This window comes from Barbus barbus (assembly GCF_936440315.1).
Source record: "Barbus barbus genome assembly, chromosome: 26".
NCBI lineage: Eukaryota > Metazoa > Chordata > Actinopteri > Cypriniformes > Cyprinidae > Barbus > Barbus barbus.
Window position 1 is genome coordinate 1,554,245 of NC_136754.1, and position 26,096 is coordinate 1,580,340.

General features: G+C 35.0%; 1 protein-coding gene across 1 annotated transcript; it reads right to left on the bottom strand.

Moving 5' to 3' along the window:
- Positions 1-25,239, bottom strand: LOC306846060 (AP-1 complex subunit mu-1). The gene is made up of 12 exons (XM_079379150.1): positions 25,050-25,239; positions 23,691-23,847; positions 22,562-22,629; positions 22,274-22,404; positions 20,438-20,585; positions 19,414-19,540; positions 19,094-19,236; positions 18,353-18,424; positions 18,112-18,270; positions 17,885-18,010; positions 5,247-5,322; positions 1-1,250 (listed from the first exon to the last, which is right to left on the bottom strand). The coding sequence occupies exons 1-12, from the start codon at positions 25,089-25,091 to the stop codon at positions 1,228-1,230; spliced, it is 1,272 nt and encodes a 423-aa protein (XP_079235276.1). The 5' UTR covers positions 25,092-25,239; the 3' UTR covers positions 1-1,227.
- Between the last annotated feature and the right edge of the window lie 857 nt (positions 25,240-26,096).

A 26,096-nucleotide genomic window follows, 5' to 3' on the forward strand; every position in this document is an offset into this window, starting at 1 on the left:
CTAAACAGGTACTTTATTGACATCTGACGTGTACGGAGAGGTGAATTATTTAAGTGAGATACAGGAACATTTCAAGAGGAATGCAATTATGTCACATTTCAGCTCCACTGCATGCTGTACCATAGTAAACATGGTAACCTTCACATTCTATCCTTTGAAGGCAAATGAAACGAGACAAATGAATACAAAAACAAGCAAATGTTTTCTATTTCATCTCCTATTTTTAAAATGGCACCACGGTTGACTTTAGATTTCAGATGTGTGTTGAACAGTTTTAATCGAGTGTAATTCTGCATTTTAGCAGTGTAGTAAACTCATGAGGTACTGCAGCCAATAATACTGAATTACAACATACTATAAATAAACTATCAAAGAAAACAAACTAGAGTCAGTGTGCAGGAATGACATCAAAAAAATACTGAATATTAATAAACAATATCAGAGGACGTCCCTGACGTGAAATACTGAACCAAGTGATGGCCTAGAAATACAAACGCTTCAATAAGAGTCTTTTTTGACGTTTGAATTAACGTAACAGACACTGTAATACGCAACATACTGCCGCTGTGACCTTACGACTGTTGTTTAATTCATCTGATAAATAACCGCAAATGAATGTCTCTCTATTCAAGTCTTTACAGTATGAAAATATCTGAAATGTGACATGTATGAACACTTCCTCCGTTGAGATGTGATGTGGTACCATTGAATGAAGGCTGTGCTGCGTTTTCATGAAACGTAAAGAAACGTGATTCCTGTTTACTGTCAAACACACACACACACACACAGACACCGAACACACACATCTGCAGTATGCGAATTAAAGCTTGTGGAATGGCCAAGAAATGATTCAGTACAAGTGAATCAGCATGTATGTATCAGGCTCATATTTCAACACAAAATCAAAAGAATCAATGAGAATTTGAAGGGAATGTGATTAGTTATGACAATATAAGAATCTTAATCATTCACAAGTAAAGATTCATTTGATTCTAAAAACAAGCAAAGATTCATATGATTCTTCGAAGTAAAGATTTATGATTCACATGTTCTGGAGAGTTTCTTAAGATTCAATATAGGAAGATTTGGACCAAATCTAAATAATACTGTGTGAAAGATTCAATTCCAATCCAATGAGTGTGGAGCCTCTACATACAGCAGAGAGAGAGAGAGAGAGAGACAGAGACGCTTCCTTGACCCATGATCCTCTAGGCTAATTCTTCACATTTACTGAGTCCGCAGCTGATAGTCTGCAAAGAAAGAAGGAAATGAGTGACACTTAATTACATGCACAGAACGACAGGAAACAGGAAAAAATGGAAATACGGGGGGAAGGTTAATTATGACAGCTGAACTTTCTCTCTCCGCCCATCAAAACACAATCAAAAACTCCATCAGTCAATAAGATTGAGACGCAAGTTCCCAAAATGAACATAAATGATGGGTATAAAACAGATGCTGGTAAAAACACGCAGCACTCATAGAGGAAGACTGCTAACCGGACTTTACACGATTGTAGAAAATTTTGCAACAATTTTGCAATATGTGCACTTGGTACATGGCTTTTTATTTCATGTCATTAGACTAGTTTCACCACCCTGAGAGCATCAACACAAACAGGGTTTAATAGAGTTTCTGATTTAAACAGCAGCGGTAAAAACTGTTCATTTCACTTCTGTGAATCACTTCAAACTGTCCATTTTAATCAAACGATTCAGTGATTTGTTTGTCATGTGCACATACAAATGATAGAAAGATTTAACTTTTTATTTGTAGTTATTGCTATAATTTATCTTTATTATTTACAATGACTGCTGGATTAAAATTATAGTCCTCGTGATTGAAAAAAAAAAATACTTTCAGAGCAAATACAAAAAATTATTAAAGACTGACTGACTGATAAAAAATTATATATATAGGTGCATCTCAATAAATTAGAATGTCGTGGAAAAGTTCATTTATTTCAGTAATTCAACTCAAATTGTGAAACTCGTGTATTAAATAAATTCAATGCACACAGACTGAAGTAGTTTAAGTCTTTCGTTCTTTTAATTGTGATGATTTAGGCTCACATTTAACAAAAACCCACAAATTCTCAACTAATTAGAACACTTCATAAGACCAATAAAAAAAAACATTTTTAGTGAATTGTTGGCCTTCTGGAAAGTATGTTCATGTACTGTATATGTACTCAATACTTGGTAGGGACTCCTTTTGCTTTAATTACTGCCTCAATGCGGCGTGGCATGGAGGTGATCAGTTTGTGGCACTGCTGAGGTGGTATGGAAGCCCAGGTTGCTTTGATAGCGTCCTTCAGGTCATCTGCATTGTTGGGTCTGGTGTCTCTCATCTTCCTCTTGACAATACCCCGTAGATTCTCCATGGGGTTCAGATCAAGAGAGTTTGCTGGGCAATCAAGCACAGTAACACCATGGTCATTGAACCAGCTTTTGGTACCTTTGGCAGTGTGGGCAGGTGCCAAGTCCTGCTGGAAAATGAAATCAGCATCTCCATAAAGCTTGTCAGCAGAAGGAAGCATGAAGTGCTCTAAAATTTCCTGGTAGATGGCTGCATTGACTGTGGACTTCAGAAAACACAGCGGACCAACACCAGCAGATGAGTGTTCATCAGCAAGTGTTCATGGCTTTTTATTTCATGAGTGTTCATCAGCAAGCGGTGCCTGACCAGGGCCAGGAAGATAGTGAAGGACCTCAGCCATCCCAACAATGGACTCTTTTCTCTGCTGCGTTCAGGGAGACGCTTCCGCTCCATGAAGGCGAAAACAGAGAGAATGAGGAGGAGCTTCTTCCCGCAGGCCATTCGGAGTCTTAACCACTCTCCACTCTAATCACATCACCCCACACTTCCACTTTGCACACTTTCAAATACAATCTGCACTAATTTGTAGAAGGTTACGTAAGGATAAATGAGTGGGACTTACAAACCTTTTGTCTTTAGTATTCCTTTTACTCACTTGTACACTTTACTGCACTGCACAGCACACGGACACTTTATCACTGACATACACTTTACTTTTTATAGAATCTATTTAGAATCATATTCTATTTTTATTCTTCATATCTATTTTTATTCTCATATCTATTTTTTATTTTATTTTATTGCTAGTTTATTTCTGTATATATGTTTACTGTACTTTTTCTATTTGTATTTTTGTAAACTTGAGGTTTTTCTTAATTTTGTTGGACAATTTGTTGGACAGTCGTACAATACATTTCACTACATGTCGTACTATGTATGTGACAAATAAAATTTGAATTTGAGATGACATGGCAGCCCAAATCATCACTGACTGTGGAAACTTCACACTGGACTTCAAGAAACATGGATTCTGTGCCTCTCCACTCTTCCTCCAGACTCTGGGACCTTGATTTCCAAATGAAATGCAAAATGTACATTCATCTGAAAAGAGGACTTTGGAGCACTGAGCAACAGTCCAGTTCTTTTTCTCCACAGCCCAGGTAAGATGCTTCTGACGTTGTCTCTGGTTCAGAAGTGGCTTGGTAGCCCTTTTCCTGAAGACGCCTGAGCGTGGAGACTCTTGATGCACTGACTCCAGCTTCAGTCCACTCCTTGTGAAGCTCTCTGAAGTGTTTGAATCAGCTTTGCTTGACAGTATTCTCAAGCTTGCAGTCATCCCTGTTGCTTGTGCACCTTTTCCTCCCCAAATTCTTCCTTCCAGTCAACTTTGCATTTAATATGCTTTGATACAGCACTCTGTAAACAGCCACAGCTTTCAGTAATGACCCTCTGTGACTTACCCTCTTTGTGGAGGGCGTCAATGTCCGTCTTCTGGATCATTGCCAAGTCAGCAGTCTTCTCCATTATTGTGGTTTCAAAGAACAAGAGATACCCGGAATTTATACTGTAGGGATGGTCATTAATTGAAACTCAAATATTCTAATATTTTGAGATACTGATTTTTGACTTTCATGAGCTCTAATCATCAAAATTAAAACAAAAAAACTTTTGAAATGTTTTACTTTACATATATTTTAGATTCATTACATGAAAGTTTCACTTTTTGAAATCACAAGAAAAAAATGAACTTTTTCACGACATTCTAATTTATTGAGATGCACCTGTATATACAGACACATACGGGTGCATCTCAAAAAAATTTAATATTGTGAAGGTTAAGTTTTTCTTGTAATTTCAAAAAGTGAAACTTTCATGTAATGAATCTAAAATATATGTAAAGTAAAACATTTCAAAAGTTTTTTTGATTTAACTTTTAACTGATTACAGCTCATGAAAGTCAAAAATCCAGTATCTCAAAATATTAGAATATTTCCTAAGATCAATCAAAAAAAGGATTTGCAAAACAGAAAAGTTCAAGTTCTTTAAAGTATGTTCATTTATGCACTCAATACTTGGTCGGGGCTCCTTTAGCACAAAATATCCCATAGATTCCACATGGGGTTCAGGTCAGGCATGTTGGCTGGCCAATCAAGCACAAAAACTTTTGAAATGTTTTATTTTACATGTAATGATTCTAAAATATATGAAAGTTTCACTTTTTGAAATAAGTTACAAGAAAAAAATTACTTTTTCACCATATTCTAATTTTCTGAGATGCTCCTGTATATAAATGATAAAAAAATACATTTATATTCATTTCAAAATACATTCATGCTAATATATAATTATAAAAATTACATTTTATATTACAAATTTATATTACCTACTATTATATATTTTTTTTTATTTTGTAATTTGTTATCTTTATTATTTAATTGGCTACAATGACTGCTGGGTTAAAAATTCATAATGGAAAAAGAAAATGGCAACAACAAAATATTATATATAGGTGGTATTGGTGGAAAAATACCTAAAAAAACTGATTTCTTTAATATACAATTTAAAAAAATGCTTAAAAACTGACTGCTAAAATATATGGGAAACATATTTAGGCTTTGCTCTCAGTCTTAAGGAGACGCGCGGTGTCAAAGTTCAAGATGCAAATTTAGAGAAAGAAAATCTCCTACAACATGTACCACAAACTACTAGCGTTTCTAATTTTATCTGGGTTTCACCATCTCGCACGCGTCTGTCCTCAACATCCTCTTTTAACAGAACAATTTCACCTCCGCATTTAACACTGATCTCCCATCATTCTGCACTGCATTGCAGGTATTTGGCAACAATTAAGCAACGCTGTGAAAAACAATGACAAAAATAGAGAAAGAGAGAAGAGAGATGAGAAAGAGGATGAGAGAGTGTTTTACCTCCGTTCTGGGTGATGTATCGCACCCACGGCAGGGCCTGATAGCCGCTCTTCTCAATGATCTTCAGGTAACGCACCTGTCAAAACACAAACCGTCACTGCATTGTGGGTGAATTCATTTAGCCGAACCTGCTAAAGGCCTACAACACAATGGAAATAAATAACAACCCATTCAAAGAATGCACAACAATATTTTGAGTAAAATGCCAATTTAAAGCCACTCTTTCAATGCACAATGCATATTTACAGTGCAAAGATGGCGAAAAAGATAAAGAAAGATCAAAAAGGCTTTGAACAAACCCAACCAAGAATGTTTGAGGAATATCAAGCAATGGCAAAAACATCCCAGGATTGTGATATCTACACATAATTTAGCGTTAGCTTCGTGTCAGGTCCACGTGGGCATCTGAGGGTAAATCCGAGACCATGGGCAGCACAGCCTGGGAAAGTGGTAGAGTTTGACACCGCGGGCGGAAGCGCATGAAGAAGTGAGATTGGGGAAATGGCACCTTTCAGTGGCAAACAATATTGAGTCACTATTGTGTTCATACGGCCTTGCATCACTACACAAGCTTTTGCACAACTGCTCCAAACATGCTGAAAGAGCACAATCACATTTTGTAAGAGGCGACAGATAAACCAGATAAATTCTGGTTCTCAGAATTAGAAGTGAAAAGTGTTGTTTTTACCCATGTTACAATACGGTTTCGCCAGTTCAGAGTTTTATGTTGGTTTCTAACCAGCTCAATTCCCCCCGTGTTTTAGTGTATTTTGCTTCTATATTAAACAACATGACTGCTGGGTGGAAATTGTGGTTTCTGTGATTGGCAAAAAATCATTTCAGAGTAAATACATAATCAAGATTACAAGATTATAATACAAATTGTAATAAATTATTTTTAACAACTAAAAGAACTGTTGGAAAAAAATAATTGCAGAGCAAATACATAATCAAGATTATAAAAATAGATTTTTTAAAATAAATTATTTTAATAACTAAACCACTGGGGGGGGGGGGGGGGGGGGATTTTGGTTCCTGTGATTAGAAAAAATAATTTCAGAGCAAACGCATAATACGGATTATAAAAATGCATTTTAATAGATTTTTTTACAACTAAAATATTACCAAATGTATTTATAAATACACTTATATAATAATACTTATACAGGGTTTCTGCAGGATTTTTAAGCTCAAATTAAAAATACTTTTTTAAGACCTGCACAAATAAAATGAATACCATATGAGCAGGGTAGTGCAATGGCTAAAGTACCACATTAAACGGTAAAATTACTGTAAAAAGCATCATTTACAGTTCAGATACAAGCTTTCACAAAAACAAAAAAGTTTTATAAAATGACAAGTTTTACATTTCAGCCTTTACATTTTAAAGAAAGTATTAATTATATTAATTTAAACAATTACTATCAATAAATTATTATATCAATGAAATAACAAATTAGGGGTGTGCAATATTGACAAAAAATAATATCTTGATAATTTTCTGGGATTTTATCGATAACGATAATTAGACAATATTTTGCTGACATCTTATCTCTAATTGTGCTAATTGACAGCTAACTCCTGATTTTTTTTATATTCTTGTGGGGTTAGTTCACAGCAGTGATAGAAATTATTCATTTCCAACATTTTATAGACTTTTTTTTTTTTTCTTAAAAGAGAGTCTTTTGAGTCAAATTCGTGCATTTGGGCTGTTACCAAGCTAATGAAATCAGTATCAACAAAACTGATCTTTGCAATGCAGAGGAAACACAGAAGCTGCATTAGAAGTGCATTTAGATGCATTTACACACGGTTTAATGCAGCTCTGAGGGACATGGAATACTTTAACCTGCAGTTACAAATGCATACATAATGTTTTGATATTTTAAACATAAAACATTGAAAATTGATGTTTGAAATTATTTTAAGAATGAAAAGGTACCTTAAATGTGAAATTAAAACTGCCGGTAGGAGTCGCTGCGATTGAACCGAATCATTTAAATGATTGATTCATTCAGGAACGAAACCCCGTCATGTTGCTCAGAGACGCAAAACAGCGCTGTGGCTGTGTTTGGAATGATTTTTGTTGGAGAAACAGAGCAAAACAGGAAAAATGGTGTCTAAACTTCTTGTTTATTGAACTGTTAAAACATTTGTAATCATGCAGACTTTGAGAAAAAAACTGCACTCTTCGTGTGATATTAACTATATGAAATGATATAAATATATACATTTTCTGCCCCATATCTTGAATTTTGTGATAATTCTAAATGCATTTTAATAGACTGATTCATGCAGTGAAAGAGCGCACTATAAATGCGCATGCGCACTAGTCTAACCTGTTGGACTTCATCACGTAATGTATGCACGCACTCTGTAGGTGTTGTTTGCTTTTCGCGATATACTGGATACTATCAAATCGCACATCATTAAAACTACAATTACGATATTATCACAGACCATACATATCGCACACCCGTATACTGTTTAGATTTGTACAATGCATTGTCTTCTTATCGATCCACCAGTTCACATTTAAAACTCTGTGTGTTTGTCGATTTTTGCATTTGTCTAAACTCTGAACAAAACAACAGCTTTATTGAAAATGCACATTCGTTCTCTACCAGCAGATGGAGCGTTTGGTACAAATATTACTCTTTCGCTGGAGCACAAGAGCAGTCTGAAGTCGCTGGGGTATATTTGTAGCAATAGCCAAAAATACATTGTATGGGTCAAAATTGAGTTTTCTTTTATGCCAAAAATCATTAGGATATTAAGTAAAGATCATGTTCCATGAAGATATTTTGTAAATTTCCTACCGTAAATATATCAACACTTCATTTTTGATTAGTGATATGCATTGCTAAGAACTTAATTTGAACAACTTTAAAGGTGATTTTCTCAATATTTTGATTTTTTTGCACCCTCAGATTCCAGATTTTCAAATAGTTGTATCTCAGCCAAATATTGTCCAATCATAATAAAAATGTACCCTTATGACTGGTTTTGTGGTCCAGGGTCAAATATTATATATAATTGTATTAGTCCATAATAACTTATTATAATAAAAATGTAAATAAACCTTTTAAAATACACCAGAAAACTAGTACAAGAACTTCTGGCTCAATCACGGAATTTAGTACTATCTGTTTGACAGGACAATAAAAACATGGGTGGAAGGGGCGGTAGGAGTGTTTGGGATTTCTTTTTTTTTTTTTTAGAAACTCTCTTTATTTTTGCAATTCCATTTGATGTCTCTAATCACCTTTAAACGTCTCCCGAGAGCAGGGTGGACATTTAAGACATGAGGAATTACAGTCCTCCAGTCCAGCAGCTCTGCGTTTGTTGATTTTGCCGAGCGTTTGTTCTAATCGTGGACTCTATTCTCTCAGAAAACCTCCCTGTCTAAATGCACAAAAATAGCCGACGTAAGATGCAAAATAGGCTTGCGCAGAACGAGAGATGTATTCTAGGCATCAATGCAGATTTAAAAAACACGAGGACAGCCCTGCGCGTGCACGTTTCACGAGGTATTTTGGGAATCCTGGCGTCCGTGGGCCGATAATGTGCCACTCTTGGGTGCAGCTCACACAAACTTACCAGGCCACCATCGGCGTCCACCCTGGCGGGCACGACGAGACGGCCAGACAGTAAAGGTCTAAATGCTGCCGTGCGCCGCTTGTTTTGTGTAAATGTAGCAACTCTGTCATGTCGGGTTGCGTTTATGTCATGCTCTGGTCAGCCCTACGTGAACTCCAGTGTATATTTGCAGCTGGATGGAGTCCAGTGTGGGCAGTGCTGAGATTTGCGTGGTCACCGGTCTCTCATTAGCATGCGGCGTGAGCTCACGGTCAGACAGGCAGGCAGACGCGCACAAACATACACGGCCGCTGACTCAGCTCTTTGTGCATCATTCCTTCACTATGTAAACAAGCAAACAAAATATACAGCATGGATGCTGCTGAAGGACAGTGGTTCAGGGATAATGAGATGGAAAAACATGCATCAGGACACATATTGAAATTCTAATGTAATGTTAATAAAAACATAACGAGAAAAAAACACTCCAGAATAAACTAGAGCTGGCACACTACTGTTCAAAAGTGTAAAGTCAATAAGATTAATAATTTTATTTAGCAAGGATGCATTAAATGGATCAAAAGTGACAGTAAAAGACATTTATAGTAGTACGAAAAAGTTCTATTTCAAATAAATTCAGTTTTGAACTTTGTATTCATTAAGGAATCCTGAAGAAAATTCAACTTTGCATGATATGAATTAATTACATTTTAAAATAAATTACAAAAAATTATTTTAATTTGAAATAATATTTAACAATATTACTGTTTTTGCTGTATTTTTAATTAAATAAATGCAGTCTTGGTGAATAGAATATACTTCTTTCAAAAATGATTAAAAATCTTTAAATACATTAAACAATTAAATCTCAACCCATAACTTTTGAACAGTAGTGAGTGTATATTTATGTAATGTAAAAAAAAAAAAGTAATTAAATCACACATTGTTTCGGAAATTAATTGCTATTAATCCCACCTAACATTAACATTTTTAAATATACTTTCAAAAAATGTTTCATTCAATTTTCAAAATAATGTAGAAACCTCATAAAGACAGTATTTTTTAATATTTGTTTAATGGCATCTTTTTTTTATGACTGAAGGTGAGTATCACAGATACCAATACTACTGTTGTATATGTGTCTCTAGGAAATTGTTATTTTTTCCCCTTAATTTTTACCCACTGACTATAGCCATTGCACAGCTGCTGCTGCTGAACATTATGCGGATCTAACACGCATGCTCCTGATTTCACTCACACTTTAATATGAAATGATACAGGCTACAGCGCACACCACTGTATTTGTGTGTGCAATTGAAGAGCATGTTACATATACATGAATATTTGACATGCTATAATGCAATGTTTTTGTCATTTTGCATAATATAGTCAACTAAAATTTTCATTGACCTAAATTGTCATTTTAATGATATTCACATGCACTAAAATTGATGAATGATGTGATGAAATCATCAGTTGACTACATTTAAAGCACAAGAAAAAAAGACAAAGGATATAAAAAGAAAAATCACTGGAGAAATTGAACATTTGTATGTATCAAAAATCTGACAAAAGGCCTAAAATAATTTAAAATAAACAAACTAACAAAAATAAATAGAAAAAAATCAATGGCAACATGATCTGAGAGTTATATCCTAAATCTGTGGTTAAAAAAATGACAAAATAATTTGTAATGACCCTGAGAAATGTTGCGAGCCGGACTCAAACGTGTGTCATGTTAGGCCACAGCCTTGCCATGTGAAATCTCTCAAATCTACAGATGAGAGAGTTAAAGATTGTTTTGTGTTTTAAAAAACCTTTGTGAAAATTACAAGTCTACAAAATGTGTGCCCTCGGAGCGTGACGGTAATAGAGCCATCGGTGGAGAAACGGTCATTTACTGCACAACTGGCAACGAGATGCTGCACGTTACACCTAATAACAGTGTGGGAAACACAACTATCAACAAAAGGCACATTTAATTGGAGAAGTTGAGCACTTAGAGGATCAGAAAAATGCCAACCTTCATGCTTTCGCATATAGTTTGAAATTTAGATTTTTGTTTTGTTTTGAGTGTCTCTTCTGCTCACCACGGCTGCATTTACTTGATCAAAAATACAGTCAAAACAGAGAAATGTTATTGCAAATTAAAATAACTGTTTTCTATGTGAATATATGTTACAAAGCAATTTATCTCTAGGATCGAAGCTGAATTTTTTGCATCATTACTCCAGTCACATGATCCTTCAGAAATCATTCCAATATGCTGATTTGCTCAATTATCATTAATGGTTCTAATTTTGAAAACTTTTGTTTAATATTTTTTTGGAAACCGCAATGAATAGAAACTTTGTTGAAATGAAAGCGCAAAAGAACAGCATTTTGAAATCTGTTGTAACGTTATAAATGTCAATGTCACTTTTGATCAAATAAATGCCTCCTTACTGAATAAAAATATTAAATTCATTTAAAAAAGACATAACTGAGCCCATCCTTTATGCAGCAAAAACTGTTTCAACTGTTCAACATTGATAATAATCAGAAATGTTTCTTGAGCAGTAAATCAGTATATTAGGATGTTTTCTGAAGATCATGTGACACTGAAGACTGGAGTAATGATGCTGAAAATATAGCTGCGCATCACAGAAATAAATTACATTTTACAATATATTCACAAATTTCTCTTCACAATTTTACAGTGTCTACTGCATTTTTAAATAAATGCAGCATTGATGAGCAGAAGAGACCTTTCAAAAACATAAAAAAAAATCTTAAATTATCCCAAACTTTTGACCAGTAGTATAAATATAGCCATGCTGGGAAACCTATTCAGGTTTTCATATAAAACCCATGCATGCTAAAAATTGCACGCACGTGTCTATTTGTGACTAGCAGAGGCCAGCGGTAATAGTCCAAAGGGCCACGCTCAGTCCGTCCAGTGCATCGAGACAGACTGCAGATCTCGAGATGCGGTCGACCAGTCTTAGACAAACGGCCCGAGGCTTGACGTGCAACCAAACCGCAGCCTGGTCCTGCGAGCGTGGGACTGTCGCACAATCAGCTGGCGGTGCTAATCGCAGGGGACTCGACGTCTGGCGCTCAGGGCACGTAGACGCGCTGACCACAGCCGGCAGAGCTCATCAAAGCCTTCCTGAGGTTTCCAAACAGGTCAGCACCCAGACCGCCTCTCTCACGGGAACCCAGCGGTCAACAAGTTCACCGAGGAGTCGAGTCGAGTTTGTGATGCACCTCTAACTGAAGCGATCAGATGATAGTCTTGATTTATGGAAGAACTAACATGCATTTTACATCCCCAAAGAGCTCTTTTGACGTTCGGGGATCAAAACCCCCACAGGACAGCTGGGAAGCAGATGAAAAGCGGCAGCAGTTGAATGAAAACGGCAAAAAATTAGAGAGAGGAAATTTCATAGAAGTTCAGCACTTAATTAGATCTGACACTCGATTGACTTTCCCCTCATCATTTTTGCCCAAACATCCTCACTCGCAGGGGAAATTGAGTTTCGGACGGTTTTATGTTGTTGATATCCGCGTGGGCTGATGAAACTTACCATTACATGGAGGAAATATTTTGTTTAAAACACAAAATGAGAGGTAATTTTATTGGAGAAGCCATTTATGAATATCGTGCCCGAGGTCGCCCCGAGTTCAGCTCGAAAACTGCTGTTTCACCTTCAACCTCGCTGTAATTTGCCTGATTCATCTGATGTCAGAGCAGTCAGGCTGTTATTTGAGTGAACGGCCTGTGGATTTTATTGTCGATTGCTCGTCTGGTTTGTGGGTTACAATGGGTTATCATGAAATGTTGACAAATGACAGACAGGCTTCTGATGCTCCTCGACTGAATTAAAGCGTCTGCTAAATGCATAAATGTGACACTGTAAAAAAAAAAAAAAAGCTATCAGACAACATATTAAAATGAATAAATCCTCATGCAGATGAGAAGCATAAATAATGTTTTTTAGCTTTATAACTTTGCAGGACTAGCTTCCATTGTAAATGTTTTTACTCGTTTTAACAAACCTATTGTACCTAAACTATTACCAGGTATATAACTTTCTCTGATCTAACAGTACAAACAAGGCTGTCTGTTTTGTTTGTTTTAACATTTGCAGTGTCTCTGGTGAAAAGCTCTCTCATCTGTGGGAACTGGAGGAGGAATTCCTTCTTTCAAGTCGAAAGACAGCATCACTTCACACACTCTCAGAACGACACCTGCCTTCCAGTTCACTCAATGGCCGTCAGTCAGCGATCATCACTGACCCGTAAGAGCCACACAAACACAACACACGCCTAATGCCATTATATAAGATATGATGAAGCGTCTGCAAAGAAAAAGTGCAAAGTTCATTCTCCAAAAGTAACCTCTAACCTCCAAGACATGAGTGCTTCCTCAGCGCATGTGTCTTGTAAACCAAAGGTGTGCTGTAGTGATGCGCAGATGAGCTAAAACGTCACCCGGATCCGCAGCTTCAAATAAATCATCCACCCGCCAACCGCCCGCACCTATATTTGTGTTAGATAACCGCACCCGATCGTCACATTCAGGGTTCATATGGTCATGAAAAACCTGGAAAAGTCATGGAATCTTAAAACAGCCATTTCCAGGCCTGGAAAGTTTTGGAAAAATAAATAAACCCAGAAAGTTTTGAAAAAGTCATGTTTCACAATTCTCTGTACAATGTTTAATCAGGTCCTGAATTTCGGTGCGGGATTGCGCATATCGCATTACTCATTCCCAAAGCTTTCGACTTTAAAATGAGGGAAATTCCTGTAAAACATTTATTCAATATTGCATGAAGGATAGATGAGCAAATAAATTCACACAAACCATCAGATCAAATCTAGCTGTACTGCATCTTCTCTCTTTGACTTTCTCTTCATATCAGCGCATCTACTGCTGCTGCACGCAGTGATACAAGACTTTAGCTTGCGTTTCGGTACAGTTGACAGAATTGTTGTATTATTTGCACGTCTTTTTAAGCCTTTCGGTACTCATGTGCTCCAGAGGCGCTAATAAAGCTGTGCCATCTGTCATTAATGTTGATCAAACAACAAAAGACAAATACCTCACTGCTCTTGACTAAATAACGTTTTCTTGAATAACTTTAATGTTCATTTACAGTTTATTAAATTTCTGTAGCCTATTTAAAACACATTCATATTTTAGGAAATGTAGTTAATATTTGCATCATTAATGATTAATCTTATCCACCCGACCCACCCGCAAATAATCAGAATGCAATTTTTTATTATCCGACCCGTGGATATAACCGCCATCCGCGCATGACTAGTTGGCTGGTATTTGCATGTACATGCTGGTAATTGGCACTAAAAATAATAATTATTATTTTCATCATCATTACTAAATAAATTAATAATAAAACATAAGAGTGATTATATATCTATATATATGTATTTAAGAGTATTTTTTTTAAATATATAATGGAAATAATTTATTACATTAGTGTAAAACTACAGGCTAATATTTATGGCTACCCATTAAAGCATAAAACTTTTATTTTGATGGAAAACCACATCAGGACCTTAAAGCTGCTCTTTTATTTATAAGTGCTTCTCATTACAAGTTTGGAAAGATTTTTGGCGCATAAGTGCATTTTTGCATGCTGATGCTGAAAAAAAGTTCAAGTGGAGAAGCATTTACTGTAGACAAATATCATGAGCTGCTTGCATGAACATGAACATAAGATGCTGTGCTATACTCTGAAACACAGCACATATATTCATTAAATAAAATCACAGCCTTTGTGATTTTAAATATTCTAAGCGCACTAAGCCGTATTGCAAATCTGATTTTATTTCGATTAGTCATGCAGCCACACCTGCCGGATGATTAAACAGATGAAAACACAAACTGAAAGAGGGACTCGAGTCATATTTAGAGTCCAGAAAATCACAGAGACTAGCAGGACTCGTATGATTATTCTCAATTCTTTCTGTAAAACAGAAACTGAACGCATTCAAATTGCTGAAATAAATACAAATACATTTCTGCAAATCTAAAAGTCTATTCATGTTAACACAAAAAGCATGAATCCACTGACAGCTGGATCCAAAGCTGCAGTGCACAACATCTGTGTGAGAATCATTCCCAGATCAACAAACATCAGTTGTTCTGTTGAAAGTTTCCACAAACACGTCCCACAGCTCAACTACAGTCCTGTCCAGTTAATTTCTGCTCTGCTCACCTTCATACACTGCTGAGAAACACACACACACACACACTCGACTGACCATAACAAATAAACACACCGTCTGCTAAAACACAAGATTCAGCAGCAGCAGGAGCTGCGGTTCTGTTCTGTCTGTCCTGGCTTTGACTGCCCGCCAGCGTCTGGATCGGGCCACCGTCACGGCCACAGCACGCGCACACACACACTCTCACACACACACACACACACACACACACACACACACACACACACACACACACACAACACACACACACACACACATAGCATGCAACTTTAACTGTTTATTCTAATGCAACAAGATTGAAACCCACAATCCTGTACGAGACACATGATAAAGATTCTACGAAAGGTTTTCATGTTCATGAGAACTTAAAGGGAGTCTGTCATCATTTATTCACACCCATGTTGTTTTTCTGTGGAACACAAAAGAAGATATTTTGAAGAAAGTGTCCTTTCAATGAAACAAAACCAACAATGGACTCCACGGATTTCCACTGTATGGACAAAAAAACCTTTTTTGTTTTGCAGAAGAAAGAAGTCATACAGGTTTGGAATGACATGAAAGTCAGTAAATCACATTATTATTATTTTTGAGTGAAGAGTTTTGGATTTTATGACTTTTAAAGTAGAGCTTCAGCAGGTTTATTGAGCATTCTGCTTTCATCAACTAATAAAACTTATTTCAGTAATATTCATCTGCCATTATATTCTTTATTTTTATATTTTCAGTTTTTATTTTAACTTTAATTTCTCATTTGTAAGTCACTTTGGATAAATGTAATAATAGTTTAAATTTTAGTCATGTTTCTGTTATTTTTTTTTTTGTAAATATTTATATTTAGCTTTAATTTTATTAATTTTTTAATTGTTTTAATAAGTTAATTGTATTTTATGTCACTTGGCTGCCAAGGCAACGTTTCTCATTTCAATTTTTCATCTAATATTTATACATTTTTTGGTATTTCAGCTTTATTTCAATTATCAAATACCTTTTTATAATTATTCTAGTAGTAGTCAATGATGACAGCGCTGGAGTAGATGCTAGATTTATCCTTTTATGAATGAAAATGAGGCTGTGTGGGACAGATGCACATCTTTCACTACGGGTGTTTATCAGAGCCTTCTGCCAGCAGGAACTGCTTTGAAAAAAACTATTTTCAATGTTGCGTCAGCAGAACGATCATGAGCAAAGATAAAATCAGTTGGACAGACGTCTAACCCTCACAGCCTCATTTACATTCCCAAGAAATTAAATGAGACATCGAGACAAAGGTCTTTCATTTTATCATAATTAAATCCATTCCACCACAGAATTGCCCAAATGTGGGAAAAGTGCACAGATAATATGAATGTTTCCCAAAGAGCATCACAAAATCACTTTCATTTGAATCAACATTACGTCAAACATCTGATTAGAATAAAAGTTATTATCAATATTTCCTCTTCTATGCAGCTGTGTGATGTTAATTTCATTGCAGAGCCTTTGCTGTCAATGGGATTCCGGCTTTTTTTCATAAATAATATTTTGTGAAATTAATTCACTCAAGAGTTGATCACAGAATAGTAATGAAGGAGCATGTTTGCTCAAAACCTCTGAATGTGTGATGTGCTCATATTAATGTTTCAACACTGCTGAGATATTATTTAAAACGCCTGTCAGTGTATAAACCCTTTAAAACACCATCTATTGGTGACAGAGGAGTAACCAGAACACACATGGCATCTGCCACAGCCTGAGCAACAGGTGTTCAGCACCCGGGAAAAATACAAAACCATCAAAGCAGGTCAGCAGCGCCACCTTATGTCAAAAACAGGAAGTGGTATTAAGATGAAAACAAATCTGCTCTGGCAAGACAGACTGAGTACTGAGACAGTTCTTACATATTCCTACAGACTTCATTCTGATTCAATATTTCTTATTAAAGGCAGAGTTAGAGTAATACATTAGGGCCCGCTTTCACACACGGTGCTTCGCTTAAGCCAGGACTTAGTTCAATTAAGATATTTAAGCAACTTTTACAAAAATGCCTAAGAAGAAAACATTACAGGTGTGCATCTTGACACAGAGCAATGACACTGACATATTTTAAGATATGTCAGAGCAAGATATTTTCAGTTGGGACAGCTCAAACATGCATTTTAGTCTGGGACTAGCTTAAGCCTCGTCTGTGAAACCGGGGGTAGAAGTAACATATTCTGCATTAATCTTATGGTTGGAATTAAAGTAATGTTTGCTTTTTGAATTCACAGCATAATACAGGAGCTACTTTTTAAGTAATATTTAATCTATTTATTAACAAATGCAACTGAAAACCACTCTGTTCTCCAAATCCTAGTCACCAGGCTTATTATTATATTAAGTAAAACTAGAATTAAATCTAGTAAAACATTTTTGTTAATTGGAATAAAAGCTGATAGATATAAAATAAAAAAATAAATATTTGATGGAAAACCTAAAATAATTTAAATTTCTCATTTTCATTTACATACTTTCAAAATTACTTAATAAATAAAACCTAAAACTGAACTAAAACTCAAACTTTAATTTAGGAAAAAAAATCCCTAAATGGTAATTAAAAACAAAATTACAAAAGCACATAAATTTAATTAAAATGTAAATAAATTAAAACTAAACTTAAAATATTTTAAAAAGGTAACTATAATAGTATATAAATAATACTAAGAAAAAACATTGCATGTTTAAATTGCAAGAAAGCAATGCAAAAAAATTATATCACTCTCATAATCAAAGATAAAAAAAAAAACAGGACTGCAAGCCATAAAGTAACACTTTGTAATAAAAGTGAGAATGTAACACTTAGTTACCTGTATTCCAGAGGTGGTGAAATAGGGAATCTCAAACTTCACACTGATTGGTGGTTTTCCCTCCTTGTCCTCGGCCTCCACGCTGGGCAGCCCGAAATGAGCCCTCATCAGGTACTCCTTACCTCCCTAAAAACACACCTTCATAAGCTTCGGCTAATATGACACTTCAGCTAACAGACGTCTTGTCTTATGAATGTACAGTATCACAACACCGCTTGTTTTCTTACAGGGAAGGATTTGATGGACCAAACAATCTCGCTGTTCTCCGGCACCCACTTCACGCTGCCCACCGTGGTCTTAAACTTGGGCGAGTCTGCGTCGGTCGGGACTGGAATATGAATCTCCACGTTGTTGGCAGTGGAGCGTCGCTTAAACTGAGACTTGGCCTACAGTAAAACAGACGAGACATGATATAGAGCCTCTGTGGACAAACACAGCATAAAATCACACGGACGGAGGTGTTCTCACTTTGATCATGTACTCGATTCTGCTGTGTGAATGCTTCTCAATCACAGACTCGATCCAGATCAGCGGCTTCACCTGTTCACACAGAAAACCAAACAACACAATCAAACCCCAAGTATAAACTGGCCAGTGTTATTTTAGCTTTACTTTTATACTATTATAGTTTTTATTAATCGTTTGAATTAACATACTTTATAATATAATATTCAGAATTAATGTAATTGTTTTCGTTTATATTTTGTGTTTATTATTTTTCATAATTTTATGTAGTTATTTCCTTTATATTTTTTATTATGTTTTATTTGATATGACTATATTATTTTGCTTACAATTATTTTAATAAAAAATATACATTTTATTAATCTTTAAATTCGATATTTATTTTAAATTAAATAAACATTATTAATTTACAATATTTAGGTTTAATTTACAACTTTATTTCCATTTAATTTATTTATTATTCCTTTTTCTGAATTTATTTATTTACTGAAGCTAATTTTTAATCTTACGTAAATATATTATTTTTTTCTTTTATTTCAGTATTATATTTACATTACACTTTGTATTTATATATTATATATTTACAAATTATATTATCACTTATATTTATAGTATAAATATAATAATAAGTATATTTGTTACTTTTAAATTATATATTAAATTTCAATCAACACATTTTTTTAATAGTTTTAGTTAACAATATTACTTTTTAAGTCATAAGTATGACTGAGTTTAGGCACTCACGTGTGTGTTGAGGCGGTAGGACATCAGCTCAAACTCTCCGTCTGGAGGGATGAAGGAGATTGTTCGATCGTTCTCAAATCGAGACAGACGCACACACTGATGAAACTTCACATCCTCCAGCTCCACCGACTTACTCTTACCACCTGAAGAAGAGAGATACGATTCAACAAATGACTAAAACACACACCTCAGGAGTACTCTAGCATCCAGATGAGCTCAAAGCCAACACACATGAAATAAAGCCATAAAACTCCAGTTCAGATGTCACAGGGGTCTTTTAGCATCTGTATGGAAACAGAAATTTCAGGAAATAGACTCACGGCCGGTGTTCTCAAACAGAACCTTGTCGTTCAGACCCAAACGCAGCTCTGGCATTCCTGAGAGGAACACTCTCATCTTAATGGAGCCAACGATCTCACTGCGAAGGACGTTACCGTTCGCGCTGACCTGGAGAGAGAAAACAGCTGCCATGAAGTCGTCATCTAACACACAATTCAATTAAATAAACAAATAACGAAAACAGAATTTGGCACAGTAAAAAATAAATAAATATTTTTTTTTTTTAACAATTTAACTTAACTAAAAATACTAATTATAATAACAAATAAATAGTTCATTAGTGTAATTATTTTATAATGTGGCTCATCCGGTCCAATTAACAAATTGAAAAAATTTGTTAAATCGAGCTGCTTGATTATGGCAAAAATCACAATTATTTTGGTCAATATTGAGATACTCATTGACTTTGGAAACATCATGCATTTATTGAATTTTAAAAGTAATATCCTTCAACGTATCCCAAACAACCATCCCAAAACTCATTCATGTTTTATATACTTATCAAATTAAATACAATTAAGTAAATTGCATGGGAATATCATTAACAAAGTATTTTGATTGAATTTATATATATACACATTTGAACAAAATTTTTAAATAAATTTACTCAAAATTATAAATTATTATAAATACCTTTGATCAAAATAAGATCAAGTATATTTTAGTGCACTTCCACAACCTGCTGACATTTATTCAGTATCTAACACAAAACACAACACAAAGAGCACATTACTGTGAAACTACATGCAATAATCTTGTTTTCACAATCAATAGAAGCCAAAATATAATGTAATTCGATTGCTTGCCCAGCACTATTAGTTAACATGGACTGTTTCAAGGTGTTGAAGTGGTAAAGCTTTCATAAGAGCAGCAGGTTCATCTCCTCTCACAACACAAGCACAATGACATGGATGTGACTGCGTCCTGTTTGTTATGATGGATTCCTGTGTTTATTCGGAGCACGTCTGCAGACATCTAAGAAACGTGCTGCTTCTAAAAACATACCAGGAGGTTGACAGACTCGATGACGTCCAGGAAAACCTCGTTCTTCCTGTACTTGATGCCCTCTGACCTCCAGGAGACGGCGTTGGTGACCGTGGCAGGGGGCCGCGGAGCGCCCGTGTCCAGCTTGTGACCTTCCTGCGTGATGTATCTGTGAAAAATAAACACTTTCCATCAGCTACTCCTGAATGACATCTGCTGGGTCAGAGAAAAGCCTGGAAGTCTTTTAGCGCTGAATCGTTTGAAACACAACTATGTAATGATTTAACCTGTTAGCCAGCATCCCCCATTGTGGGCCTCACAGGTGAAAATGACCAACCTAAATTAAAATGGTAACAGTTCCTGACAAAGTGTGCTACACACACAATTCAGGTATCTTTGGAAAGAAGACACTCTAGGCTTTACTATCCATCATCCAGAGTTGATAATGCTCAAAAAGATACAAAGTTATAGACACTGACGTGCCTTGAAAAATGTTTTTCCACACTGAATGTTTTTTTATTTCATATACAAATACATGAAATAAATCCTGGAGCAATCCAGAAAAGTAATGGGTTGAAAGCCACGTGTCTCATGAGTTTATATTTCAAATTTGAAGAAGATACCATGAAAAATGAGATTCCTGCAATATTTTTTCTGAAAATATTTATAGTCCCCCCACCCCCCCTGTTTGAGGAAAAACAACAACCAAATGTATTGCAGAATTATACAAACTATTTGAGTCATTATACATATTCCTGCATAGTTTTTCAATTATAAAATAAGAAACAGAATTTTAGACATCATACGTGATTTATTTGAGCACTAAAAAATACAAAAATAATTATTTGAGTAATAAAAATGAGGGAAAAAAATGGCTAGTATAGTATATATTCTGTATATATTAAGTATATATTCTGATTGCCAGACATAAACTGATATTGGCAGACATGGTCATACAGTCAGTAATCACACGCTGATGTGCGTCCATACAGATGATAATCATACAGATGGGCCATATAATCAATAATTGCTGATCATTGACAGCTATTACATTGATAGACGTCATAGAGTCGGTAATAAACACGCTGATGTGCGTCCATACAGATGGTAATCATGCAGATACAGCCACATTCCCCACACAACACACACACACACACATATGAAAAATGTTGAAGAAAAAAAAAGAAAAAAGGCTAAGTTACGCCCCCATCAGATGACATGTGCGTCACGCGCTGTCACGAGGAGCGCAATACACAACCATATAAACAATATTATTTTTCAGTGGATGATCTCATTCTGTTTGTAAAACTGTATGCTACAACACAGTGTTGTTGTTTTTTTACCACCAAGAGGCTGTTTTTGAGCGTAATTTATTCCATAACGGACACAAACAATAACTCTCCCGAAGAAATATCCATCCTTATTACGGACTAAAAGTGCTCTATGGGATGCTGTTCTGTGGACCCTTGCCTCTCTAACTAAACTGGGATTTCAGCAGTGGACGCGTTTGTGACTCATTATTACTATGATAATGGTACATACGGCTTGTTTATTCTGCATGTTTTGATGTGTACTGCTTACACAAATTTAGCAAATACATTCCTTACAAGCTTTCAATCGAAAAACAGCGATCTGTCGTCGATGCTTGTCGGCTTAGACCTTCAGAATGATATATAGTTAGTCAAGATTAACTTTGTCTCGTTTCATTAAATGTATTCGTAAGCAATGACACATGCAATGACACGTGCGGGTTAACAGGTTAAAGACTTTTTCAAATGAATGTCAGCCGTACGGTTTGAGGGCGAGTGGACAGACTGTTAAAAATGCTTCGTAAAAGGAAATGAAACCTAGACTCACTCCTGAAGGATCTTGCTGTCAGTGGTTTGCGGGTATCCAAAGTCCATGAGTTCATCCAGCAGCTCGTAGATTATAACAAAGTTATCTCTGATACTCTCCTCCTCCAGCTCCTTAAAGTATTCAGAGAAAACCTGGGAAAAAACACATCAAATACCTGTTAGAATAAAGCAAGTGATACTGAAATGTATGCAGTGACAAGCTGGTCTATTAACTAATTAGTTATGGTCCAATAAGATGAGCTCCCTCACCCAGAAATCACTTGAAGTCCACAATTGATGTATAACGTACCTGAATAATTTTGTAGAGGAAGGAGAAAACCAGGGAGACGCAAGCATTCTTCTTGGATGTTGCAACAACTGTTTGTCAGCAGGTTAAGAGACAAAACATGCTTAAAAGAGACAATAAACCAATAAAATGATTAACAAGTTACAACAAACATTTTGTAAAATGATCCTAATAAATCACGAATGATCAAAATCTAATAAAATGCAGCAGTGCTAAGCCATTTATTCAGCAGCCATTGTCCTGAATGTATTTTTCCCATTTATATAGCGATATCTGAATATTTTTTTAAATTAATTTATTATTAAATAATTTTACTTAATATTTGAAGAACGTAATGCTAATTATTAAGACTAATACCAATTAAAATCATTATTAATAATAAAGTATTTATAAATAAAAAGTAATAAAGTAATATAATTTTATGACATTGTATTTGTAATTTTATAATGTGCCTCTAGTCGGCTCAGTTTCATAATTAAAATATAATTAAATAATTAGTTAATAGAGCTGCTTGATTATGACAAAAAAAAAAAAAAAACACATCATCATGATTATTTTGGTCTATTGAGATATTCATCAACTTTGGAAACTACATACATTTATTGAATTTATCTTTTTAAAAGCGGATATCCATGAATTGTTAGTATAATTCAATAGAAAAACATATTTTAAAAAATTAAATAACTTTTTACAATCTTTATTTATTTTTTGTAATATTTTCTTCATAGAGATATTAGAAAAAATAACCAGCTCCAAGATCAATCACAACATAAAAGCAATTTGATTTGAAGCACAAAAAAATAGTAAATAAATAAAAAACTAAATTTTAAAAGCAGTTAAAAAAAAAACTCTTTTAGGGAACAAATGAACTGGGAACCCAATGCAAATCATATAATCGCATCATATGCAACGGAATAAAATAAAACTATAGTGTATATATAGTTTTTTTATTAGTTTTATTTCATAATAAACTAGTTTTATTTTATAATGACCCTGGTCACCGTTTAACCTCAGAGCTCACAGTAGGCCTGCCTTAAAAAAATGGAAATTTCTCCGTATAGAAGATGAATGTGATTTTTATCACATTCTAGAACTCTGTACTATCTGTTTTTCTAGAGGTTTGGCAGGATACGGTACAGGTTGTTGTGTTTGATCCACATGAAGCGAACTCCCCCGTGAGCTAGGATGGGCGACAGCATTCCCTCCTCCTCTTTATCCATCAGCAGGGTCATGAAATGCTCGATCTCGGACATGTCCACATCCCCGCGGTAATTTCGACAGATCAGCACCTGAAGCACACACAGATGACCCTTGTAATGCACAGCAGTTCAAATCCACTGACACTCACTTCCAATATCTGCATCCATATTAACCCAGATACACTAGAGTAACCATAGCAACCGAGGCCAGGAATGAGCAGCTTACCAGATTAAACAATCAGACAAATTATACAGTAAATGCAAAACTTTGTGTAACTTGTATAGACAGAAGTGTTACAACTGTGGCAACAAAGTTGGAAACATAGCATTTAAAAACTGTATTTCCATCTCTGTTGCAACAGTTCTGGACGTATCTAAAATAACAGCACCCTTATGTACAAGTCATTGGTGTCTGGTGATGAGTTTTTGGCTCAAGGTCTGCATATAAAGTCACACCAGAGGTGTTCAGCTGGGATCAGGACTTGTCTTTCTGCAGACCAGTCAAGTTCTTCCACACTGACTCAATCAATCATGTCTTTCTGAACCGTGTCTTATACACAGAGACACTGTCATGTTAGAATAGAAAAGGGTCCTGTCCAAACTGTTGCTATAAAATTAGAAGCACACAATTCCCTAGAATACCATTATATGCTTAAACATTAAGATTTGTACTCATAGAAATTACTAAAGTAGTCAAACCTGCTCATTAGAAGGGGGTGCCAATACTTTTGGCAATATAGTGTATAAATAAACTGAATCTAAACAGTAACATTTAAAATAAAAATGAAAAATTACAATAATATAAAATGAAAAATAAATATAAAAGGAAGCTATAAAAGTAATAAATAATGCAAAAAAATGGAATGGAATTATTTTCCAAGACAGTAAATACAGTCAAATTTAAGGAAAGATTAAATGCGCAATTATTTCATGCAATATGACGCTTTAAACAAACAAAACAAGCGAAAGATGAACTACATCCTGTTAAAATAAAGCAAGAGGACGAACACAAAAAAGCTTAAAAATATGTATGGAGACAAATATCTTTTCCTTATTATATATTGATTAATAATACTTGACTTTTAGTTGCTTTATTAAAACCTAAGCAGCTGCTTGAGGAGTTTCATTAACTAATACACGATAATCCCACCTTTTAAATGCCCTCCTCAGAGCTTTCAGACTAAAGGAAACATGTTGGCTGATTTTAATGAAGAATAACTTTAAATTCTGTTTAAACCCCCTCCTGATGTGGATTAGCTTTAGCATGCTGTGCTAGTGAACCGTTATCTTACCTTCCCCTTCAGATCTAACACATAAACAGCGCTCGCCGACATGTTTGCTTCTTCCTCGACCGCTTTTATCGTTAATCTACAGAAGGTCGCTAACTTCTGGCCATTTGTTAGTTTAATAAAGAGCTGTCATTTGTTTTAGACGCTCAGAGAAGCTCCATCATCAAATAGCGGATGGGAGAGATTTAGAGGAACCGGGTGGCGCTGCTGCGCTGAGAGTGAGTGACTGTAGCGCCACCTGCCGGCCTGGACGAACGACAGAACTGCGACACACATCACACTTGCTCTGCTACAGCAAGGAAGCCCATAAATTGACTTTAGGGTATAATTTATTTAAAAGCCCATTTTGTTGTATTTTATTTTTGAAGCATCTTATGTAGGTTACTTTTTCCTTTTTTAAAGCTTATGCATTAATTCAAAATAAATAAATAAATAAAAACTTAGCTCTAATAGCGTGGTTTCTCTCTATATTTTTATATATTATCAGAGGCGGACAGTAGTGAAGTATTTTTACTCTACTCAAGTAAATTTAAAAAGTATAGTAGAGTGTTTTTCTTTGGAAAACTTTAACTTCACTATATTCCAAAGCATAATATCATACTTTTTACTGCACTACATTTCATAAATAAAAGTTGTTGTTTGTTTAACAACAACTTAAGAACATATTGCAGTAAAAAGTACAATATTATGCTTTGAAATGTTTTTAAAATGTTGTGAATCAAAGTTTTATTAAGAAAAACTCTCTGATAAAGTACAGACACTTGAAAAGTACAGTAAAAATGCTTCACTGTATATTATTTAAATAACTGAAATATAAAATGTATAAAATCAATATATTTATATATTAATAATTATTTTAAAATTATGCTCACATTATTATTATTATTATATAAATTTAATATTTATTTATTTAATAAATTAAGAAATACATATTAGAATTTTAATATACTTTATTTATTATTTTCTTTCCACTAGATGTCGCTCGATGTTAAGCAGTGCTCCATGTATATTACTTTCTAAGAATAATATCTTCTGTGTGATTTGCAGAGA